General features: G+C 37.1%; 1 protein-coding gene across 9 annotated transcripts in view; it reads left to right on the top strand.

Moving 5' to 3' along the window:
• The window catches only part of NCOA2 (nuclear receptor coactivator 2), a 259,126-nt gene that overhangs the window by 150,641 nt on the left and 86,726 nt on the right, over window positions 1-21,759 (top strand). For 7 of the 9 annotated variants that reach the window (XM_081266684.1, XM_081266681.1, XM_081266687.1 and 4 more), the window contains exons 3-4: window positions 18,313-18,417; window positions 21,304-21,476. In XM_081266684.1, coding sequence (XP_081122810.1) covers window positions 18,332-18,417; window positions 21,304-21,476 — 259 coding nt within the window. In that variant the 5' untranslated portion in view covers window positions 18,313-18,331. Of the gene's footprint in view, window positions 1-15,139; window positions 15,271-16,535; window positions 17,033-18,312; window positions 18,418-21,303; window positions 21,477-21,759 lie in introns of those variants that run through there. The other 2 variants (XM_081266686.1, XM_081266685.1) reach the window with 2 other exon arrangements.

The following is a 21,759-nucleotide window of genomic DNA, read 5'->3' as shown; positions in this document are numbered from 1 at the left end:
GAAATTAAAACACTTTTAAAATACATTAAAAGGGTGAATTTTCTAGCATTAAATTATACTTCAGGGGCTGGGGTTGTAGCTCAGTGGTGGAGCTCTTGCCTTGCATGTGTAAAGCACTGGGTTTGATCCTCAGCACCATATACAAATAAATGAAAGTTGACTGACGAGTATTGGGTCAAGGTGAAGCCTGGGTTACTCCACAGAGGAAGAAGATCCCATAAAAGAGACGGGAAATAGGTTAAATGGTTTAAGAGGAAGACCAGTGGAGTACTGTGTCATGGGATAGATTCTGGGAGGAATCATGGGGGGCTTTGCCAGGATGTGATGGTGAATGTTTTAGCACAGTGGAGGGGTTAAGTATCACATACCGTGTGCTTTATTTTCTGAAGGTTTGGGCATTGGTGTGTCATGACGACTAGAGAGGCAGATTTAATGGAGAAAGGTACTTGTTTTGGATTGTAGAGTAAGGGGAAAGGGATGAGTTTGACTTATGGTATTGCCGACCTATACTCTCTGGGTAGGTGTGGAAGTGAAGGTAAGATCATATGGTAGCTGGAAGATTCAGACTCCAGGGACCTGTGTACAGGTGGAAATAGGAAGAAATTGAAAACATGGGACTTAGAAGCCACAACTTTTACAGCAGGGTCTCATAGAAAGTGGAGAGGGGAACAGAAATGGCTTAAAGTGGTTAATGTTTATAGGAAGAAGGGTTACACATCCTCAGAGACACCAGAGCCATGTGGAAGACAGGCAGATTTCTTTCTAGGTAAGAGGAACACAAGTTGAGGGAAATCAGATGGAATAGGCATTTGCTGAAGTTGTATAAACTGGAAATACTTGGTGAGGTATATAGAAGGAATTGACCTGAGAACAAAGCACAGGGTTTGCCAGAAGACTATGAGCCCGGGCGGTTTCAAAAGTCTTGGAATGAGGCTGGGGATATGGCTCAAGCAGTAACGCACTCACCTGGTATGCGCAGGGCGCTGGATTGCATCCTCAACACCACATAAAATAAAAATAAAAGATATTATGTCCACCGAAAACTGAAAAATAAGTATTAAAAAAATTTTCTCCCCTCCCCTCCCCTCCCCTCCCCTCCCCTCTCCTCCCCTCTCCTCTCCTCTCCTCTCTAAAAAAAAAAAAAAAGTCTTGGAATGTTTGTGGGACCCTTTGCTCTAGAGCTGTGTGATATTCTCCATCAGTGCCCAGCTGCCCTCTTTTAGGAGTAGAGACAGCTTAGGATGAAGTTTTGGAGAATGTATTCCTTGAGAGGTATGAAAGGGAATCGAGAGTCCTGAGGCAAGAAGTGATTCACTAGGAGTGAAGAAAAGGAGATGTGAAAAGGGCAAGATACTAGATTCTTTGTGCACTGAAGGCCAGTTATGTGGAGAAAGACAGTAGGAAAGCCACTCTGCTTAGGAGGTGGGGGGCAAAAAGTGCCATTCAAGTGGGAAAAACCTGGGCAATAATAGGATTCAAGGTGTGATAATAGGCAGCCTGAGTGAAGTGAAGTGGAGGGAAAGTTAATTGGAATAGAGAGATATGGATAATATTTAGCTCGTCTGCGTGGTCTCCAAAATCACTCACGATGAAGACAAAATTTGGACCAGAGAGGAAGAACTCATCAGATGCTAAAAGCTTTAGTTAAATATAGAGGGTAAATGTTGGTGAATTTCAGAGACAGACAGGGAGATATCAGTGTCATATTGCGTGAGTAGAGAAAGGTATTTTCAGAGGAGAGAGATGTTTATATAGGGGCTCTTCTAAATAGAGTGATGCTCTGAGGAAGGAGAGAGTGGCCCAGCGCCTCTCCCTGCTGTCTGTATAATGAGAGAAATAGCAGCTTCTGTGGATTTGGACTGTAGAAGAAGTAGTGACCTGTCAGAAGAGCCAAAAAAGATAAATAATCTGTTGACAGCAAGAATGTTATTCCACTAACATATTCCACTCTTCGTTTTCTCTTGCCATACAGCCCTGTAGTTCCAATGTTGCTCTCCCAATCATTGCACTGCAGGCTTCAGCTGGTGCCCTGGGGTCCTTCCTGAGGGGATTTTGCGTTAGTGGGGGGGGGGGGAGCCAGGAAGTGTGAAGTGTATGTGTGTGGGGGGGGGGGGGTTGTTTTTTGTGATGGAGTCTCAGTGTGTCATCCAGGGTAGCCTTGAGCTCCTGGGTTCAGGTCAACCCCCCCGAGTGCTGGGTCAGCAGGCATAAACCACCAGACTGGCCAGAAATCTGCATTTTTTTAAAAAAATATTTTTTTAGTTATACACAGGCACAATATCTTTATTTTGTTTATTTATTTTTATGTGGAGCTGAGGATTGAATCCAGTGCGAGGCAAGCGCGCTCTCGCTGAGCCACAACTCCAGCCCAGAAATCTGCATTTTTTAAAAGCTCTGGTGTTTCATTAGTGGCCAAATTTGGGAACCACCAGTAGACCTCACATTCTGCTTTTAAGTCCTTACCAGCATTATATCAAATGCCTAACGGACTTAACTCTATTTATAGTATACCTAGACTCAATATTCTTCAATCAGTAAAAAATGCAGTGCTACAAACATTTTCAAGATGTTCAATTACCAGATCAGTTTAAATATTAAAACAATGTCATGCCATAATCTTCAAATTAATGAAGCATTTTTATAAAATTAGAGAACCTATTACTATTAATTGTGAGGGAGAACTCCTGCCAAGGTGGTTGTAAATTAATACAACCTTCTTGGAAAATAATTTGACAGTGTATATGGATAGACTTAAATATGGTTACACTCTTTGACCTGGAAGTTACATTTCTAAGACTATTGTAGATAAATAGTCAGAAATGTGGATTGAGTTTTAATAAACAATATTTATTGCAGTATTATTTATAGTAGCAAAAAAGTGGAACAATCTGTTACATATTGAAAATTCTTTAAATATTTTGTGCTATATTCATATGTTGGGATATTATCAAGCTATTAAAAATTGTGTTTATAAAGACTTTTTTAACACTGTTAACTATAAGTTTAATATTAGCATGTTGTCATAAGAACATCAGTGACTTTATTTTTATTTATTTATTTTTATGTGGTGCTGAGGATCAAGCCCAGTGCCTCACACATGCTAGGCAAGTGTTCTACCACTGAGCCACAACCCCAAACCTATAGACATTTAATGCCATGAAAAAAATGTAGTAGCTAACATTAAGAAAACACAAAAGAACCAGCTATAAAATTATATTTGTACATAAATTATACATGCACATACGTTTAAAAATATTAAGTGGAAACATTTTTTAAAATCATTACCTAATGATTCTCTCTGTAGTAAAAATGTGCTGTTTTAGTCTTTATAAAGTTTTGTATTTTCTAAACTGTCTACTAGAGGCATGTGTTACTTTTATTAGACAAAAACCTCTAAAAAATAAATTTGAATTCTTGGCTAGGCCTCGTGGCACATGCCCGCAATCCCAGCAACTCAAAAAAACAAGGCAGGAGGATAACAAGTTCAAGACCAGCTGCAGCAACTTACAGAGACCCTGTTTCAGAAAAAAAAAAAAAAAAAAAAAAAGACTGAGATATACTGGGTTAAATCCCCATTACCACAAAAAGGAAAAGAAAAAAGAAATTAAATTCATATTCTAATCTCTTTCGCAAAAATAAGAAGGAAGATTCATTTGGGATGAATGTTATTAGAGAGGTGCTTCTTGCTTGGAATTGTGTTCTAGATACTTGCAGACTGTCCATTTCCCTGTTGCATAGTTTAGCAAGGTTATCAGCATCAAGCTTTATTGCTTATGGTTTTTGTTGTTGTTTTCTGGAGGTTTTGGGTTGTTTATCTTTAATAATAGCTTTTTTGACTTTAAATCCACATAACATAAAATTTAGCCTTACAAAGTATACATTCAGTGGTGCTTAGTTTATTCACATTGTACAACCATCATCATTATCTAATTTCAGAACGTTTTCATCAACCCCAAAAGAAACCCTGTACTCATTAGCAGTCACTCTCCATTTCCCCCCCACCCCACCCCCCACCCCGCTCCGCCCCAGCCCCTGGTAACCACTAATCTACTTTCCGTTTCTATGGATTTGCTTATTCTAGACATTTCATATAAATGCAATCATACCATATGTGGCTTTTTGCAACCTCCTATCAGCTGTCCTTTAGCCTCTCCTCCCCACACTGCCAGAAATGTCTTTATGCCACTGCCATGCTATTCTCTCTAACATAACTGTGATTTTACCATCTCTAGCTGAAAACTTTTCATTGTGCTTACAGCTTATTAAACTAACAGAAACTATTACTTGTTCTAGCTTTTAAGGTTTTTAAGCTTTGCAAAGTAAGTTCTTAACCATATAACCTGGTAACTAAATTGAATTGAATGAATAAAAATGCCCACTGCTTTTTCTTTCCTTTTATTCTCCCTCACAGATAAAAATGATAACTACGAGTTAATCCGATATCAGGTCACTGGGGTGGGACAGGAAAATCACTCTCAAGTTTGGGGCAGTCGCTCTTCAGCTTCATGGAGTCAGCATTGCAGGGCCAGCTTGACAGGCAGAGGGCCAGGCCCAGCCTAGATCTCTCTCTCTCTCATTCAGGGAGCTGGTCTAGAGCCAGAAGGCATCAATCACTGACAGCCCCTAGGTGACAATTTGAGAAGCACAATTCTAGGGCTGCTCTGGTTTGGGTAGGGTACTACAGCACCAACCAAGGCCTGGTGGCAATGTGGGCCAAAGAATTTAGACTCTCCCATCTGCAGGTCCCATGACCATGCTAACCACACACTTATTGTAGCACTTCTTGCCCAGCTTTTCTTTTCTCAAATGCCCACCCCCTTGAGGTCCTGAAGTCATCTTGTACATGCTCACCACCACCCCATCTTCACTTCGGAGAATTCTGTCTGTTCTCTAGAACCCAGCCCAGGCATTCACAAAACCTTTGCCAAGTCCCCCTGCAACAAGAAGTAATTCTCCCCATTAGCATTTTGTACTTGTCATGTATACTATCTTCCACGTTGGTTAGTTCTCTACTTGTATTCTCTTCCTATATTTTCCATTTCTTAATATTGAGTTCTGTTTCTTACTCAGTGATTGTAGTGCAGTGTCCACGGAGCACAGTAATTTGCCCTTAGCAGTTACTCTATAATTATCAGGACAGTTGAATTGAACATCAGAAGGAAATAAATGAAAATAGATTTTAAGTTAAAAGCCTGCAATTTAAGTTATATTTTAATATCAAAAGGAGACCTGTATGAATTATAAACTTAACCTTCTTAAACTTAATCATCCAAATGTTTTTTTGCCCTAAGTAATAGTCACTGCTCTTGGTTCTGAAATACTAACTTAAAAAGAAAACACCAAACTAAAGAAATTATACATGTGTGCTTATGAATACATATATAATGAGTCATTAGGCCTCTGAGACCTGGATTAGTTTTCTCTACATCATTTTAACCCAGTTGAAACCAAGGTTTCAGTCACAGCTTAATGAATTCTGATCCCTTTGATTTTGGTACCAGACATAAGGAATATAATACTGTCAATTATCTCTGTGGTGTCAAGCAATTATCTTAATTTATTTGAATTTTCATTGTGTGTTTAATACTTGCAAGATATGGCCAAACAAGATGTAGGCTTTACAAAACAAATGTTCTTTGTTCTTTTCGTGCAAAAACATTTTAAGATTAATAAATTTTTAAAAACAAAGGTGGAAAGCAACACATTATAAAAGCAGAGAAGTTTGTTTAATCTTTTTAATGCCTATTCTAGACTGCTCTTATTAGCCCATCAATTTATTATTGTAGTATACTTCAAACTCATTTGGGTTTAAATTTGTACTAACTACCCAAAGGGTAATTAGAAACTATCAATCTTGAGTCTAGTTATAATTTTATTCCACAAAGGGAAAAAAACCCCTGCATTTCTAGCTTTTCTTGGCTACTGTGTATATTTCACAAAGTTCCCTCAAACTGGAGGGCTCTCTGGCCTCTTACTTTGAAGTTAGAACTGAGCTCTGTTGGAAGTCCTAATGATAGCAATATGATTATGCTTCTGCAGACAACTATTTGTGTTCCAGGTTTGAAACTTAAGCTGAAATAGAAATCTCTCATAAACTTCACATTACGGTTAGTTTTGATGATTACTAAAATCTTACATTTGAGAAAGAAAAATAAATGTTTAATTTATCGATTCAGCTCACATTTTCAGATATGAAAGTAATTTAAAATTTCTTTTCAAATAATTTTTTTTAAAAAATTTTTTTTAGTTGTTGATGGACCTTTATTTTATTTATTTGTATGTGGTGCTGAGAGTTGAACCCAGTGCATCACGCATAGTAGGCAAGCACTCTACCACTGAGCCACAACCCCAGCCCCTCAAATAATTAATTCTTATAGATAACTTTTTAAATTCAAGTAATTCTCAAATTTTTCTGTAGGGTTGTGTTAGTTACAAATAAAAGTGATTAGTTGATTTGGGATTGGAGACGAACAGGACTCTATTGATCCAGAGCTGCCGTTTAAAATAATAATAATGATGATGATGATGATGATGATGATGATGATGATTATTGGTGGTATTAATGGAGATTGAACCCAGAGGCACTCTATCACTGAGCTAGAGCACAGCCCCAATCCTTTTTAAAATTTTTAGACAGGGCTTCACTAAGGTTGCTGAGGCTAGCCCCAAACTTGACAATCCTCCTGCCTCAGCTTCCTTCCAAGTCGCTGAGATTATAGGCATGCACCTTGCACCCCACTCTTTTTCTTTTTAATAACAGCCATTACCTCAGAGCAAATACTGCTTAGATTTATCATAAGACTTGACAAAAAGTACATGTAAGAATTTGTGTGGTGAGAAGATGAACCAGAGGTCTTCCCAAACCAGTTTTTCCCTCCATCTTCATTTTCCACTTGTATAGAAGAATGGTAGAGAACAGAGAACATTGAAAGCATATTTAAAAAATAATAGTTCTTGCATGTGTTTTACCCTAGTAAGGAAATGTAATTTATACTACCAAAAGGGCTATAACTATATACTTTATTTTTTCCTCTAACTTTAAGGCCCTTAATTTAGGTCCTATACTTTTCCCCTGCAACATGCTTAAAAGTTTTGGCTCTAATTTCTTCTCCTGTTAATTAGAGATAAAGAACTCTAAAGAAAATGTGAGAGTTGAGTGAGTGCAGTGGAGTAAAGGAAGAAGAACTGAGTCCCATCAATGACTGGGTGGGAGGCAGCAGTGTAGGCCAGCAGCCTCTGGCACTGCACTGGGCCCCCTGATGAGGAAGGTGGGTGCTAGGAGGATGCCCTAATTCAGAAGAAGTGTCATTTTAATTGTAATATTCCATGGTGGGCTCAGAACAAGAGCCTGGGAACCATCAGTTATTCATGACAATAAGTAAGGTATTTTTGTAACTTTTGCTGAAAAGCTCTTGCTCTAAAAGAGTCACATATGGGAGGAAACATGAAAAAGTTCATAAAGTTAAAGAGCATAGGATATAGTAAAGAGTCTCAACTATCAGTTTCTGACTTTCTGTTAAGGAAGAATTTAGGATAAATTTGGAGAAATGTAAATTAAGATATAGTTATAAGTATACAGTTATTATATACTTATGGGGGTTTGGAAATTACTATAGAAATAGCCCTTGATTGACCAAAGGAAATAATTTATACCTCAAATTTTGTTGCTAAATCTCATCAGTAAAATTATCTCTTTTTTTCACTCACTTCGGGCAGTCTTTATGCAACTTAAGAGTACAATAGGTTCACCTTTTCAGGGTTCTTCTAGAAAATCTGTATGAAAGCAATATACACACTTATAATTTGCATCTTAAAGAGCTGGTTTTATAAGAATCTCTCTTTGATTTGAGAGGACTTTGTTTTTACCAACAGCACAGCCAGTTTTCTCTCTTTCCTTCCTTCCCTCCTTCTCCCACTCCTTTCTTTCTTTCTTCTTACTGTACACTCATAAAACTCTGATGTATTAATGAAAAGAAATTTGGGAAATAATAAATTTTTAATTACACTCATAGTCCTCATCAAAAAAATTTAACTGCTAATACTTTTCTTTTCTTTTTTTTTGGTATAATTTTCCTCTCCAACTGTTTTCACCAACAGCTTAGATTATTTCATAAATATCCACATACTATTAAATTCAAATAATATATATTTAATTAAATAAGCCCTTAGGATGTGCCAGACTCCTTTATATTTCCTACTCTCAACAGCCTCTATATCTTATTATTTTTCCAGTTTTACAAATGAAGAAATTGAGATCCGATGAGGTTAATTAAATAACTTCTTCAGGTCATATAATGAAGTTTTGGTATTCCAGGGATTCCAAACCAAAGTTGACACCAGAGGATGTACTCTTAGCTGTGCCGTTGTACAACTTTTCTTATGTTTTACTTTTTCCCCTCATTTTTTTTTTTTTTTGGTACATATAGTCGTACATACTGATGGGATTATTGTTACACATTTGTACATGCACATAATATAACAATATTATTTGGTCAATATCACTCTCCCGCATTCCCCTTCCTCCCTCCCTGTCTCCTACCCCTTCGTCCCTTTCCTCTACTAGTCTTCCTTTGATTTTATATTTTCCTTTTTCTTCTTCTTCTACATGAGAGAAGTCATATGTTTTGCTTTATTGGTTACATAATAAATTGTGACTCTTAGTTTTCTTAGAAAGATTGCTCAGTTGTCACCCATCAGAGAGGACTATATGAAAATTCCCCTTAACTCCTTTTTTTGGATGATGGGGAGGGGGCTTAACGGGGATTGAACCCAGGGGTGCTTAACCACTGAGCCAGAGTCTTGCTAGGTTGCTTGAGGCTGGCTTTGAATTTGCAGTCCTCCTGTCTCAGTGTTCTGAGCTGCTGGGATTACAGATGTGTGCTACCATGCCCAAGTTCACCCCTTTCTATTTTAAACTTGTCCTAATCCTACCTTATTTATCAATAAAGAAGCTATATCTATAGCTTTAATCACTATCTGATATAGTAAATATTGTATTTGTTTTATGATCCCTCGACTACCAGCTTTTCACTTGGAACCTAAGAGTCATGGACTTGGTCTGTTTTGTTCATTGCTATATTTCTTAAATCATAGAACTGTGCTTGGCACATAATAGATTCCAGTAATATTTGTTGAAGGGCTGATGACCTCTGCCCTCAGTTGAACTCTGTGTGAATTCTGATTTTCTTGATCAGTCTCTGTTGGACTCATAGCATGGATATAATATCCCCATGATTTGCATTCTCTTCTATAAACCAAGACCTGATGCAGCCACCTCTGAGTACCATAGGCTGGTGGGCAACTTCAGTATACCCCATATTTCTGCAGCCAGGTGTGCCCACCAAGAGCTAGATTGTATCCAAATCAGTTTGTGCCAGTTATACCTGTTATTCTAATTGCACAATTTAATTAAATATTATGTAACCTATTACATGCATTTGAAAATATACATTCATTTCTATGAAATTGGGTTCAATATGAAATGGACAAAACTTGCTACTAAGTGGATATATGCAGCACATTCATAATAAGCTGAGGAAACAAGAATGGAAACCGAGACTTAAAAGAACTTTTAAGAACACTTAAGTGTCTATAAGTCCTAGGTTTATTTTAATAAAAATTGGAAATAATATTGTCTTAATTATGGGTCAATATTATGCAAGATAAGCACTGAAATTCCAATGAAGGCTAATACCTAAACTTTCATGTTGAGTGTTAAAATGAAATTATTAATTAAAATAGTATGTATCATTTTCTATAATTATTCTTCATAACTAAATTCTTAAATCAACCAATTACTCTTTCTGGTTATGTCAAATAAGGAGTTTTTTTTTTTTTTTTTAACTGCGTAGAATGAAACTGAGCATTCTTGGTGTGCCAGAGAAAATTCTTAGCTGGTTTTATTTCATTAACTTCATACTGAATTCAGTAATAACAATATTTCCTTTGTCTTCAGGGAATAATTGCTCATTAGTTGAGGCATGGTTTCCTTTCTGCACTGGAATGTGAGCTTCAGGAGGATAGGGACTTTTGTATGCTATGTCACGGCTCTGTCCCCAACGTCTACAACAGTACCTGAAGCATTAATTATTTATTGGAGGAATGGACGGGTGATTCTAAAATGTGTATGTCTTTTATAGAAAGAATCATTTTGCATTTTACAATGATATTGGAACATTTTTAGAAAAACAAAAAAATCTTTCAAATTATGTAGCCACTATTTACTAAGTTAAAGTAGAATATACTGATTTCTGAGGCAGGGGATGTAACTCAGTGGTAAAGTGCTTCCTTAGCCTGCACAAGGCTCTGGGTTCAATCCCCAGGACCATAGGGAAAAAAATATAAATATACTGATTTATGTAATTAAACTCAAGTTTATAAATTTCTCTCTCAGTGAAAGTATTAAGAGTACTGAATAGGAACCTTCAGTACCCACATTACAGTGGTTAAGAATTGAGGAACTGTTTGGATTTGCTTATAAAAGCAAACTAAAACTTCCATGTGGCCTTGGTCAAATTAAATTCTCTCTTCTGTACCTCAATTTCTTCATCTGTAAAATAGTTCTAATCATGTTATTATAAATTTATATATGCAAAATATGTAGGGTATGCCTGACAACATACTAAGCACTCAGCAAGTGATAGTTTTTTTTTTTTAATTAAACCTGAATTTGAATCCTGACCCATTATTTATTTTCTGTGACTTAGGTAAATTCTATGGAAACAGGTCAGAGAGGTTAAATGATGTGTAAGATAGATAGATAGACATAGATACATGTCTCTTTGTATATACACACGTACCTTAATATATCTTCAAGATGGGGTTTTATGCAGGAGATATGTACAGAGTGCCTAACTCATAAGTTTTCAATACATGTTAGCCAGAAAAACAACAAAAGAAAACATATCGGAGAGGACTCATTTATCTCTTCAGGAATTTTTCATCTCAAAGAAATTTAAGATGGGTTTCAGAATAAAGAAAGATAATTACAGGCTGAGGGTATATCTCTGTGGTAGAATGCTTGTTCAGCATAGAAAGGTCCTAGAATTCCAGCACCACCACCACCAAAAAAGAAAAGAAAGGAAAAAAAGACCAGAAAAAAATAATTTTAATCTGAATAAGTTATGAAAATCAAACACAAATACTACATTATTTTCTTGTTTGCCTGCTTTCCAGAATGCTTAAGCCTTCAGTGAAAACTGGTTTTCAGAATACTAAATAGAGACTAAGTATACCCTGCTGGAGAGGGAAGGAAAATGTTACATTATGGGAGGAATGCAACTTCTTCCTGTGATGTTTTCTCATCTGAGGCCTTATTAAAACCTAGTCTTGCTATTCCTGGCCATATTAGCACCAGCTGACATCCTTGGATATATAAGCAGCCCAGAGGCTGGCTATGTTAAGGAACTTAGTCTATGAGAATTCAGAAAGTAGAAACCATCTCAGGCCACTGATGTCAGACTAGACATTTTCCCCGTTGGTAAAGAGTATAGAACAGCTCTCTGCTACTCTGCACTGAATTTTTCCGACAAGTCTTTAAGAGAGTTTTTCCTCCTCCTTTAAGAGAAATGTAGATGATGAAAATGTTACAGCAAAATATCTGTGTCACCAGTGAACATGAAGTTAGCCATTTATTTGATTATTGCAGCATGTGTTAAAGAGCTGCTGCTGCCCATTTGCAGCCTAATGTGTTTATTACAGTCTTCCCAATGGCATCCTGAAGTGTCTTTCAGCTAAAAAATTCATGAGTATTATTGGCTTTCAGTCAGAAAATGGAATTTGTCTTCTAGTTACTGTCTAATATACCACTTTGAGGCCATTATACAAAAGTAAATCTAAGAGCAGAGCATATTGAGAAGGAAGGAATTTTTAGCTTAAACATTTGTTTATACACTGTTATTACTGTTCCGTGGACTAGGATACAGCATGCAGAAGGTAGGTGCTAAAGCCATTTTACTTGGAGAGTAGCTGTAGTTGTAGGATATGTTGTTTTCTTTAATCCTGTACCCTACTGTAAACTGCTAGTATTTTACTATTGAAAATCATGTCCTAATGAGAGGAGTTTGTGTCTGGCATTTATTGCAGTTATTTCAAAAGTCAAACGTACAGTGTATTGCAGTAAACTAGAAAGTTGTATTGAACTTTTGTTTCCAAATAAGATGTCTTTTATTCTGGATTTATTTGCAGTGAGTCTTCTTTAGCTTTGCATGCTGACTGTTGTCACTGTATGAATTAATGTGCAGTTTTATGAGTGAAACTGTAGGTACAGACTGTAGTTTGTCTATAATACAGACTGTATGATGTGAGATAAATTAAAATTCTATTATGTGAAAACCAAGAAGTGCCATAGTGTTATATAAAGATAAAATTAAAAGTGTTCTTATGATCTAGTAAAGAGAGTAATAATGCTTTGGGGAAAATATTATACCATTTTGCCAACTAAAATATCTTGAAATGTTATGTAGTACCCTCTGTCACTGTGTTCAATGCATTACTTGTTTGCCAGCAGGAAGAAAAAGTTGGATTTTTTTTTTCCATGTGCTCTCATTCCTCTGTTTAGTAAATCTACATAGTTCTACTTATTTTATTTGCACATATGATGCTTCTTTCTTTGTATGCCTCAAAAATATATCCTTGAATAGTCTGCATGGAGTATTTATTTAACTGTTGCCAAAACTTGGGTCTTGCCAAAATAATGTTTGCTTTGGGTAATTTTAGCCAATTAACACTATTTGGAAGGAGGTGTTTCCTCTCCTCCATCAATTGGGTGTCTTTATCTGTGTCATCTGACCAGCTCCCAAGGTTTGACCCACTGTTTTCTACTTTTCTCAGGAATCCACAGCTGAAAAGCACATTCTGTTTATTGAAGCATTAGATTCAATGTTTCTTTAGACTTATCAGAGACTGGCCCAGAAATTTGTTTTTGTATAATTAAGGGATCCCCCCAGAACACAGTATACTTTGAGGGAAAAACTGGAGTTTAGAATGAGCTAATGTTTTCATTTTTTTGGTAAATCAGTACAGAATGTACCTTTAGCTTTAAGGAGGGCATCTGAGCAATTACAGCTCTCTGGAAGATTATCCTTTTATAGTTTAGTAGAACAGAAATGGAGAAGAATTTAAGTGGTGATTTATGTATATTTTTATATTGCTTGAGCATTTCTTGGTCTTAAAAATTTGTGTAGAATCAGTTGACACATTACATGATGATTTCATATATCTTTCGGAAAGAGAATTCAGAAAAAAGGAGGAGGAGGACTAGGAATGTAGTTCAGTGGGCGAGCACTTGTCTAGGCTGTGGGAGGCCTTTGGTTCCATTCCCAGCGTGCGCACACGCACACACCCACAACCTGGAAGGCCTTGGAAGCTGTAGGGGCTTTCTGCTCTCCTCAAGAGCTAGACTAGATGATTTAACAGGTAGGTACTCCTCATGGAGGTGTTAATAAGAGAAGTTGTTTAAGCAGCTCTTTGTGTTTTGTTTCCATATAAATTTCATTGTACTATCATCTCAAAGTAAGGACTCTGAGAGAGTACCTGACTTTTTGCAGATACTTCTTAGAGCTAGCAACAGATCTGATGTTCAATCACTTTATTATGTGTGAATTTCAGCGACTGTATTATCCTTTAAGTGAATTTGTGCAGCATATAATAAATCTGACAGTTTTACAGATGTTGTTTGGAAGATGGCCTACACTGATAAAAGATAAAATACACATTATCATTTACATGAATTCTGGATGATTAACTAGCTTTAATGGTTGTGAAGCTGTTTAGCAAGCAATAGCTGTGTTACCTTATAAGTTATATGGATGAGTTCTATGAAAGAAGAATGTACTTTCAAACCACATTAGGATTTGACTTTTTTTTTTTTTTTTTTTTTTTGCTCTCTGTCCTTAGCTAAGGATTTGACTGGCGTTGTTCACCCCTTCCAGAATATTGTTACTTTTTAAAAAATAAAACTTGGTGAATCTTGTGGCTGTAGCACTTTCCTCTATTATCTAGTTCCTACAAGTTGATATCAAAGGATAAGAAGGAGGATGTACTGTCACAGTAAAGTTTCAGCAGGGATATTGTGTGGTTTTAGATAACAAGCATGGACAAAGAGAAACTTCTTTTCCAGTTTTGTCCTTCACAACTCCCAACATCTGGTAGAAACTGGTTTGCTTTCAATGACTGTAATTATCATCAGCCCAAGAGTTAACTGGTATCATTTTCAGTTTTTGATTTACATTGAACAGTTTGAGAACTGAGAGTGACATGTTCAAGAATTTTAATTTCATGTGAGTATTGAAAACATACAGAACCCTTAAGGAACTGTTCATTTAGGGCTGGCTACAAAATAAAATTTTTAACCTTAAGTGCTGCACTGCAGTATTTTCCATCTTCTACTTTTTCATTGACAATTAATTTTTAACTTTGATTTACAAAACATGCATTAATACTCTTCTCTCCATTTAGATTATTTAACTTTTGATATTTTTCTGTGAGTAAGTCTAATAGGAAATCACTTTTCTATCTGACCTCTGTCTGTCTACCTGTGTTGCTGCTGCCTTACCCAGTATTTTGAGTTGTGGGGAAAAAAATGAACTCTCCAGCCCTCGACACATACTACGAGTGAAATGCTGACACTCACTGCCAGCCAAGCCTCACACAGGGTGTTAAAAATATCAGACAGTCATTTGAATGAGAGCGCCACAGTTCTCCTCCTAGAGCACCTCGTTAATGAGGCTCACTGTTATTTATTTGGTTCACTCACTGAAGAGCAAGTCATAAATCCACGTGTCTGCTCCAGGACAGCAGCTACCACTGGCTGCCTGTCACCCTCTTACCACCCTCCTCCCTTCCATGCCCCTACCTTGAATTCTCTCCCTTCCTCCTTCCCCCACCCCCTTCTTTCTTTCCTCTTCTTTTTCTTTCTTTTTTTTTTTTTTTCCTCCTCTTCTCTCAGCTCTGTCTTCTTTTTGTTTTCCCTAGGTGACTGGCAGGGATTCAGATGGGCCACCCCTGTGATGTTGGCAAGTCCTCAACCTGATGGGGCCCTGCAGGGGACTCTCCTTTCCTTGACTCGGCCAAGTCCTCTGGGCCTTGCCCTCTCCCACCCACCTTTTTTCCCTTTAGTGGTATTAGGGTTGGTTGGAAATATCTACTCTGGACATACAGCCCAGAGAAAATGTGCAGAAAAGAGGACATATGGGGCAGACACAGAAAAATTAAAAAGCCATCATGTTCATAAAGCAGAAGCCTTGAAGATTTTGAGGAAATGTGTTTACGGTACCATCACATAATGAAAAGAGAAACTTGGCTTAAGTAACTTACTTCAAGAGTAAATTAGTGATGTTTTAAAACTCCAGAGTGAGTGGTTATAAACTAACTTTGGGAAGGAACAAGCCAAACAAAGACAGTGTGCTGAAATGGCTCTACTAAGACTGGAGAACCCTCACTTCTGCTGCTCTCCTCATCTCTAGACCCTGTGCTGAATGCGTCAGTGCTGTCTCCTCATGCATTGTCACCATTATTAACATATTGTGGGGAAATTTTAAGTACATGATGCTGATCCTAATGTTCAACCCCCAAACTGAGTACAAATAACTAAGTAAAATAGTCACTTATTTTAATTGTCCATTGAAAAGCTTTCTGATCTTTCTGGTAGTACTGTACTTTTCTAATATACCTGATGATACTCTGGGGGGAAAAATAGCTATTTTCATCAGTAAAAATTTTTACTTATACCTACTATATGGGACATTATGCTAAATATTAAAGATTATATTTTAATGTCATATAGAAAGCTGCTTCCACGGTGAAATTTACCTAGGTTATTTGTTGAAAGCTTACTTAGGTTGGATATGTAATGTTTTTTCCCATATGCTCATGAGTGAAACTATGGGAACTGTGTTTCAGAAAGTAGTACTGAAAAATGGAATGTTTATAGGGTATCATCTGAGAAGGGCTCTGATATTCATTCAGGTTTTTTCTTTTCTGTACCTGCAAACCTCCTGCAGTGGCCTGGCTCCCAACCCACCTATTTAGAATCATATGCTGTCCTCAGGCTAGGCTCCTTACTTCCTCTTTAACAGCCAGTTCAGCTCTCTTTTCTCGGATCTCACAGTACAGAGGAGTGCAAGTCAAATGTATAATATATATTTGTCCTTATTGGAGTGTTTCCTATATACAAATTTATCTCTCCTGTCAGCCTGTCTTCTTGAGAGCAACATTACTGTTTATGTTTCTTATGGCACTGAATCTCATTTACAGTGGCAAAGTAGTCTTTGTTGAATGAATGAATGAATGATGTTTAGATAAAAGGAACAGAGTCAAGCGCAGAAGCCCATACAAGGCAGAATTTGTTTCTTCCCTGACCTGGCCTGCACCTCTGTGATAGATGAAGAACAGCTGATTCGATAAGGGGGCTCTTTGCTGTAACATTAGTTAAGAGTAGGAGTTCTATAAGCCTGTATATAACTCCCAGTTTTAACATTTACTAATCCACCTGGTAGCCTGTGCTGTAGATGCTAATGACTATCTCCATTTCACAGACGAGGTCATTACAGCATGAAGGGTGAAGTAACTTGTCAAGGTCATACAGCTGACCAAGTGGTGAAGCTCAGACATGGATACTGGCCCTTGGCCTCTCTGCAATACTACCTCTCATAATCTGTCTTTGAATCTGTAATTTGCTGGGTTACATAGTAAATACTAAATTAATAGTAACTAAATACAGATTATACTTATTATCAGGCCAAAAATGTGAGCACAAAACAGGACCTTGGGACTTGGTTACATTACTCCCTCCAGCAGGAAGCTCAGGCTTAGCTTTCAAATTGTATCTTCCATGTGACCTCCTGAATTGTGTGATTGGCTCAACCTTCCTCAGCTGATAGGCTATTTCTTCATTCTACTTACACATGACTCTTTTAAATAAAACTATTGGCTCTACTGCCCTCTTGGATCAGAACAGTGGCCAGAAGAAACAGTTGCAGTGAGACTGGACAACTCAGACTCCACAGAAGGAAGCAGTTGGGCAATTTAATTGGTACGTGGTGGTGATACCATGATGGGTGTCAGATACTGCTTTCCTTAGCCTGCCTTGCTCTTTGTCCTTGCTCTTGATGGGCCCATTGCTCTCTGGTGTCTCCCTTAAGTTCTTGGTTTTCCACTGACTTGGCCTTCTCTGCGACTTTTTCTGACCTAGAAAGGAAGAAAAGCTACTATAAAAACTAAAGGAGAACAAAGATTATTTAGAAGCCTGGGGACAGAGGAAGGAGAAATAGTATCAAATGGGATTTCTAGGAAAGATTTTTAAATGGTGACTTGTATTTTGGGGCTGCATTTGTTTTTTTTTGTTTTTTTTTTTCCTTTACAAACAATTATTAAGCACCTTGAGGTCTTTTCTGCTGTATTCATACTTTATTAGTCTCTCTGGCTTTTTTGGTTCTTCATCTTCATGTCACTCCCTCGTTCTTATGCGCTCCCAGTAGTATTTTGGTTCTGTTAGCGATGACCATTGTGAGCACAATTATTCTCTTATTATGAAAAAAGTTCCACATGCTCCCTCAGAGGCAGTAGTTCCCCTGATTTTGGAGTGCCTGAAGACCTTAGGTGATAGCAGCTAGAACCAGCTGAGGGGAGGAAAGTCTGCAGCAGCAGGATGTGAGAGAGGAAGCCACCCAGCAGTGTGCAGGGAGGGAGGCCAGCTGCCCTGGAGAGAGGACACCAACAGAGGAGCAGTGATGCTGTGGCAGCAGGAGAAACCTGCACATCAGCTTCTTAGGGAGGCAGGAAGAGCCTCCATTTGAGGGGTAGGAACTCAGGGCCACCACAAGGGTGTCAGATCTACCTGGCTAAATTTGGAATCCTTTAATCAAGTGTAGGGCTGTCTGTCATGGGTGAGCTATTGCAGCATAGACTTCCCATTGGCTAACCCAAAACAGAGACTGGGAGGAGCCCCTTACTTACAACACCTGTCATTTCCACATGGTGCAAGAGAGCCCCTGAAACTCTCTCAGTGGCCCGGTCCCAGAGCTAGCAGGTTGTAGCTCATGGTGCTGTTGAAATCCAACTCCTGTTTGAAGACTTTGGGCCCAAGGAGGTAGGCTGGTTTGTTTCTTAAATGTTTAAATGTTAATCCTTCCATTTGCTTTAAGCAAGGTTAAAAAAATATATCAGACATTTCATTAGAAAAATATGCACATATATCAAAACAATGTGTTGATCAGTGCTGTCAAATTTCTTATTAAAGTCAGAGTTCTTTAACTGTTGGCAAAATCATCAGATACTTTATCATCAGCTCTTTATCTGTCTTTTTAATTTTAGTTGCTGATATGTGTTCAAGATGAGTGGGATGGGAGAAAATACCTCTGACCCATCCAGGGCAGAGACAAGAAAGCGCAAGGAATGTCCTGACCAGCTTGGACCCAGGTTAGATTCTTGCTGGGGGGGTTTGGGGCGGGGGGTGGGATGGTGAGGGATTGGCATTTTATGTTAAAGCTTTGCATTTTTCTTTGTTATTTTAGTATCGATTTTAGTCCAAATTCAAATATAGTATTTAATTTTCTTCCTTAACAGTTAAACTTTTAAATGTTTTAGCTTTTATTTTGAATATGCTAATCAGTTAAAGATTTTATTCTTTATAAGAAAAAGGAAAGCTATATACTTCTGATGTCCCCTGTATATTTGACTCTAAATAACCAGTTCATTCTATAATCTTGAGTTTTTCATATTTTCTTTTCTGCTAGATCACAGAATATTGTAACCAGTAGATCCTGTAGTAAAAAGATTTGTTCTTCGTGTTATACTGGGTTCTTATTTGTTTGCTGAAATCCATTTTCTTTTGAGTTAAAAATAAAGATGGTGGACCTTCAGTGAAAAACAAAACAACTAAATAACTTAAAGCAAGTTTTATTTTATATATTTTGGTTGGAAGTGTATATTGTTAGAACCTCCATGTAGGGTAATTTGGCAGTACTGAAATTATAAATGCATATCCTCTTTGAACTAGCAGTTCCACTTCTAGGAATTGTTCTAGGATGTGCTTTCACATATCCAAGTGTACATTTGTGGTTACTCATAACAACATTGTTTATAATTATAAAAGATTAGGCAAAAACTGAATGGAGAGAACTTTAAACAGCTGTGGTACATCTGTAACCTAGAACACAATACAGTGATGATGAAGAATGAGAACATTATATGGGTTAATACAAAAACGATCTCTTAAGAATATTGTGACATAGAAATAACAGGTTTAGAAAGTGTTGATGGAGCATACCACCATATGTACAAAAAAGGAATAAAAAGCATCTATTATTTATCTTGTTGTAGGATAACCAGGCAATATAGTTATTATCCATTTTGGTGGATGAGAACTTGAAAAAGAGGGAAGAAAGGTAGAAGAGAGACTTTTTAGTCCAATAAAATATTTTAAAAGTTAAATGAAAACAGCCTTTTCAGGGCTGGGGATGTGGCTCAAGCGGTAGCGCGCTCGCCTGGCATTCGTGCAGCCCAGGTTTGATCCTCAGCACCACATACAAACAAAGATGTTATGTCTGCCGAAAACTAAATAATAAATATTAAAAAAAAATTCTCTCTTAGAAAAGGCCGTTTTCTTTCTTTCTTTTTTTTATCTAAGAGCCAGTTTTATTTATATATATATATATATATATATATATATATATATATATATATATATATATATATATATATATGAGAGAGAATATCAGATAGAGAGACAGTAGGGAAGAGGGCTAGGAAAAGTCATCAAGAAGGAAACGAGAGGAGTGTTTTATATTCCCTTCTCTCCCACTCTCGTTGCCAAACAAAACAAGCCTATCTCCACATCCCAGCCCAGGCTGCTGGGTGCTGCCTGTAGATTTTCTAGTGCTTCCTGGTAAACCACAACTTTCTGGCTGTCAGACTGCATTTAATATGCAGGAATCCTACCTAGGGAGGCAGTTTGATAAATGGAAATTGTTCCTGGTAACAGGCTGTTGCCTACCCGATGCCATGCTGAGCTGGTGCCATGTTTGGGTATACTTGTCTCTGAGCCTCTGCCCGGTGTGCTCTCAGGGCTCTTTGTAATCCAGTTTCCCTTTCTCACCTATTCGTCATTTATTTATTATCCTGTGCAATGTGGGGGTAGTATGGGTGAATTGGAGGGTAGCAGAGGAAGGCAGAGGGGCCAAAATGGGAACTAGGCTCTTCTAAGCCTTCAGCCACCCCATCTTTCATTGCACTTAATAAAATGGTGTAAAAATGAGACTTGGGGGGAAAAATCATCTTTTCCCTGCTCTTCTAGTAACTTAACTTGGTGATCCAGATAAATCATATAGCTGCTACAAAATGAAGAAATTATGTTAAATCTTAGGTGTATTGTTTAATAAAAATAAAACTGATGGAGAAAAATACATGGACATATTTTACAAATATTTAAAGTTAGTGTAATGTAAAAATACAGAAATTTGCTATATATTAAACACCTGGCTTCTCTTCCTTATTGTATTGTTTTGAATGCATTTATTGCACCTCCCATGACACTTGAGAAAATAATTATACATTGTTATTATCAAAAGAAACATTTGAGTTGGCAGTTTTGTCAGATTCAAATAGAAGCTTTTGTCCCTTCCATTAACTTTTTAAAACTTTAGCTGAACTCAGACGGGTTGTTTGTATTTTGCATGTCATTCAGCTTGGACAGTTAACAAATATCCTAGGTCAGTTTCGCTTTTGTTTCGAGCTGTATTGTGACTTTTTGAATTATCTTTAAAGGGCTACTGGATTTGATTGCTATCGTCCTAAAAAAGTTCGAAACCAAGAAGATTTGTTTTCATTATTTATGTTTTACCAACAATCATTGAAATGTATTTATAGTTTTAACTAGTTTAACTTGCCTTTCTTCTTTTACTAATCTTAACTTCAAATATTTATAAATCTAACCTCTTTTACCTTTTTAAAAAACATTCCTTTATTTATTTGCCAATAAATTGGAGTCCAACTGGTATGAAACACTGTGTTAAGCACTATAGTAAACAAAATCATGGAGAATCTTGTCATGTTGAAGCTGATAGTACAGTGGGAGAGGTTAAACACATTGAACAAATAATCACATAAGTAATAAATGTATAATTACAAACTGGTAAAAGTTTGAATTTTTTAAAACATGCAAGATTTTAGGACAAATTGGTTTTTACCCTTCTAAAGTGCTTCTGTGTTTATATAGGTAACTCTTGTTTGCTATGTTTTATTAAAACTAGCTTATTGTGTTTATCTTTTCATATTCTTAAACTAAAATATGTTCCTTCTTTTTAGCCCCAAAAGGAACACTGAGAAACGTAATCGTGAACAGGAAAATAAATACATAGAAGAACTTGCAGAGCTGATTTTTGCAAATTTTAATGATATAGACAACTTTAACTTCAAACCTGACAAATGTGCAATCTTAAAAGAAACTGTGAAGCAAATTCGTCAGATCAAAGAGCAAGGTAAGAGGACTGAATTAATATCTTAGAGAGTAGAGTTGGTTTCTGTTTTTCTATGTGTGAGAAGTCCGTTCAGAGTCCCTTTCATCCATTTCTTATGCTTAAATTATTGATGAGGAAATGATGTCACAGTATAAGATGAATGCAAGTATCACTTGCCGTGGTTTATAAATAGGCTTTATATAAAATTCAACCATTCATTCCCTAAAGACAGGGGAGACTGAGGTGAGTCAGGGTGATCTAATGCTTCATATAGTAAACTCAATTAGGGGGGCCCACTGGTTCT

Source organism: Spermophilus citellus (genome assembly GCF_964194105.1).
Source record: "Spermophilus citellus genome assembly, chromosome: 14".
NCBI classification, from domain to species: Eukaryota; Metazoa; Chordata; class Mammalia; order Rodentia; family Sciuridae; genus Spermophilus; species Spermophilus citellus.
Note: the sequence above shows the minus strand (reverse complement) of the source record. Positions and strands in the feature narration are given on the sequence as shown.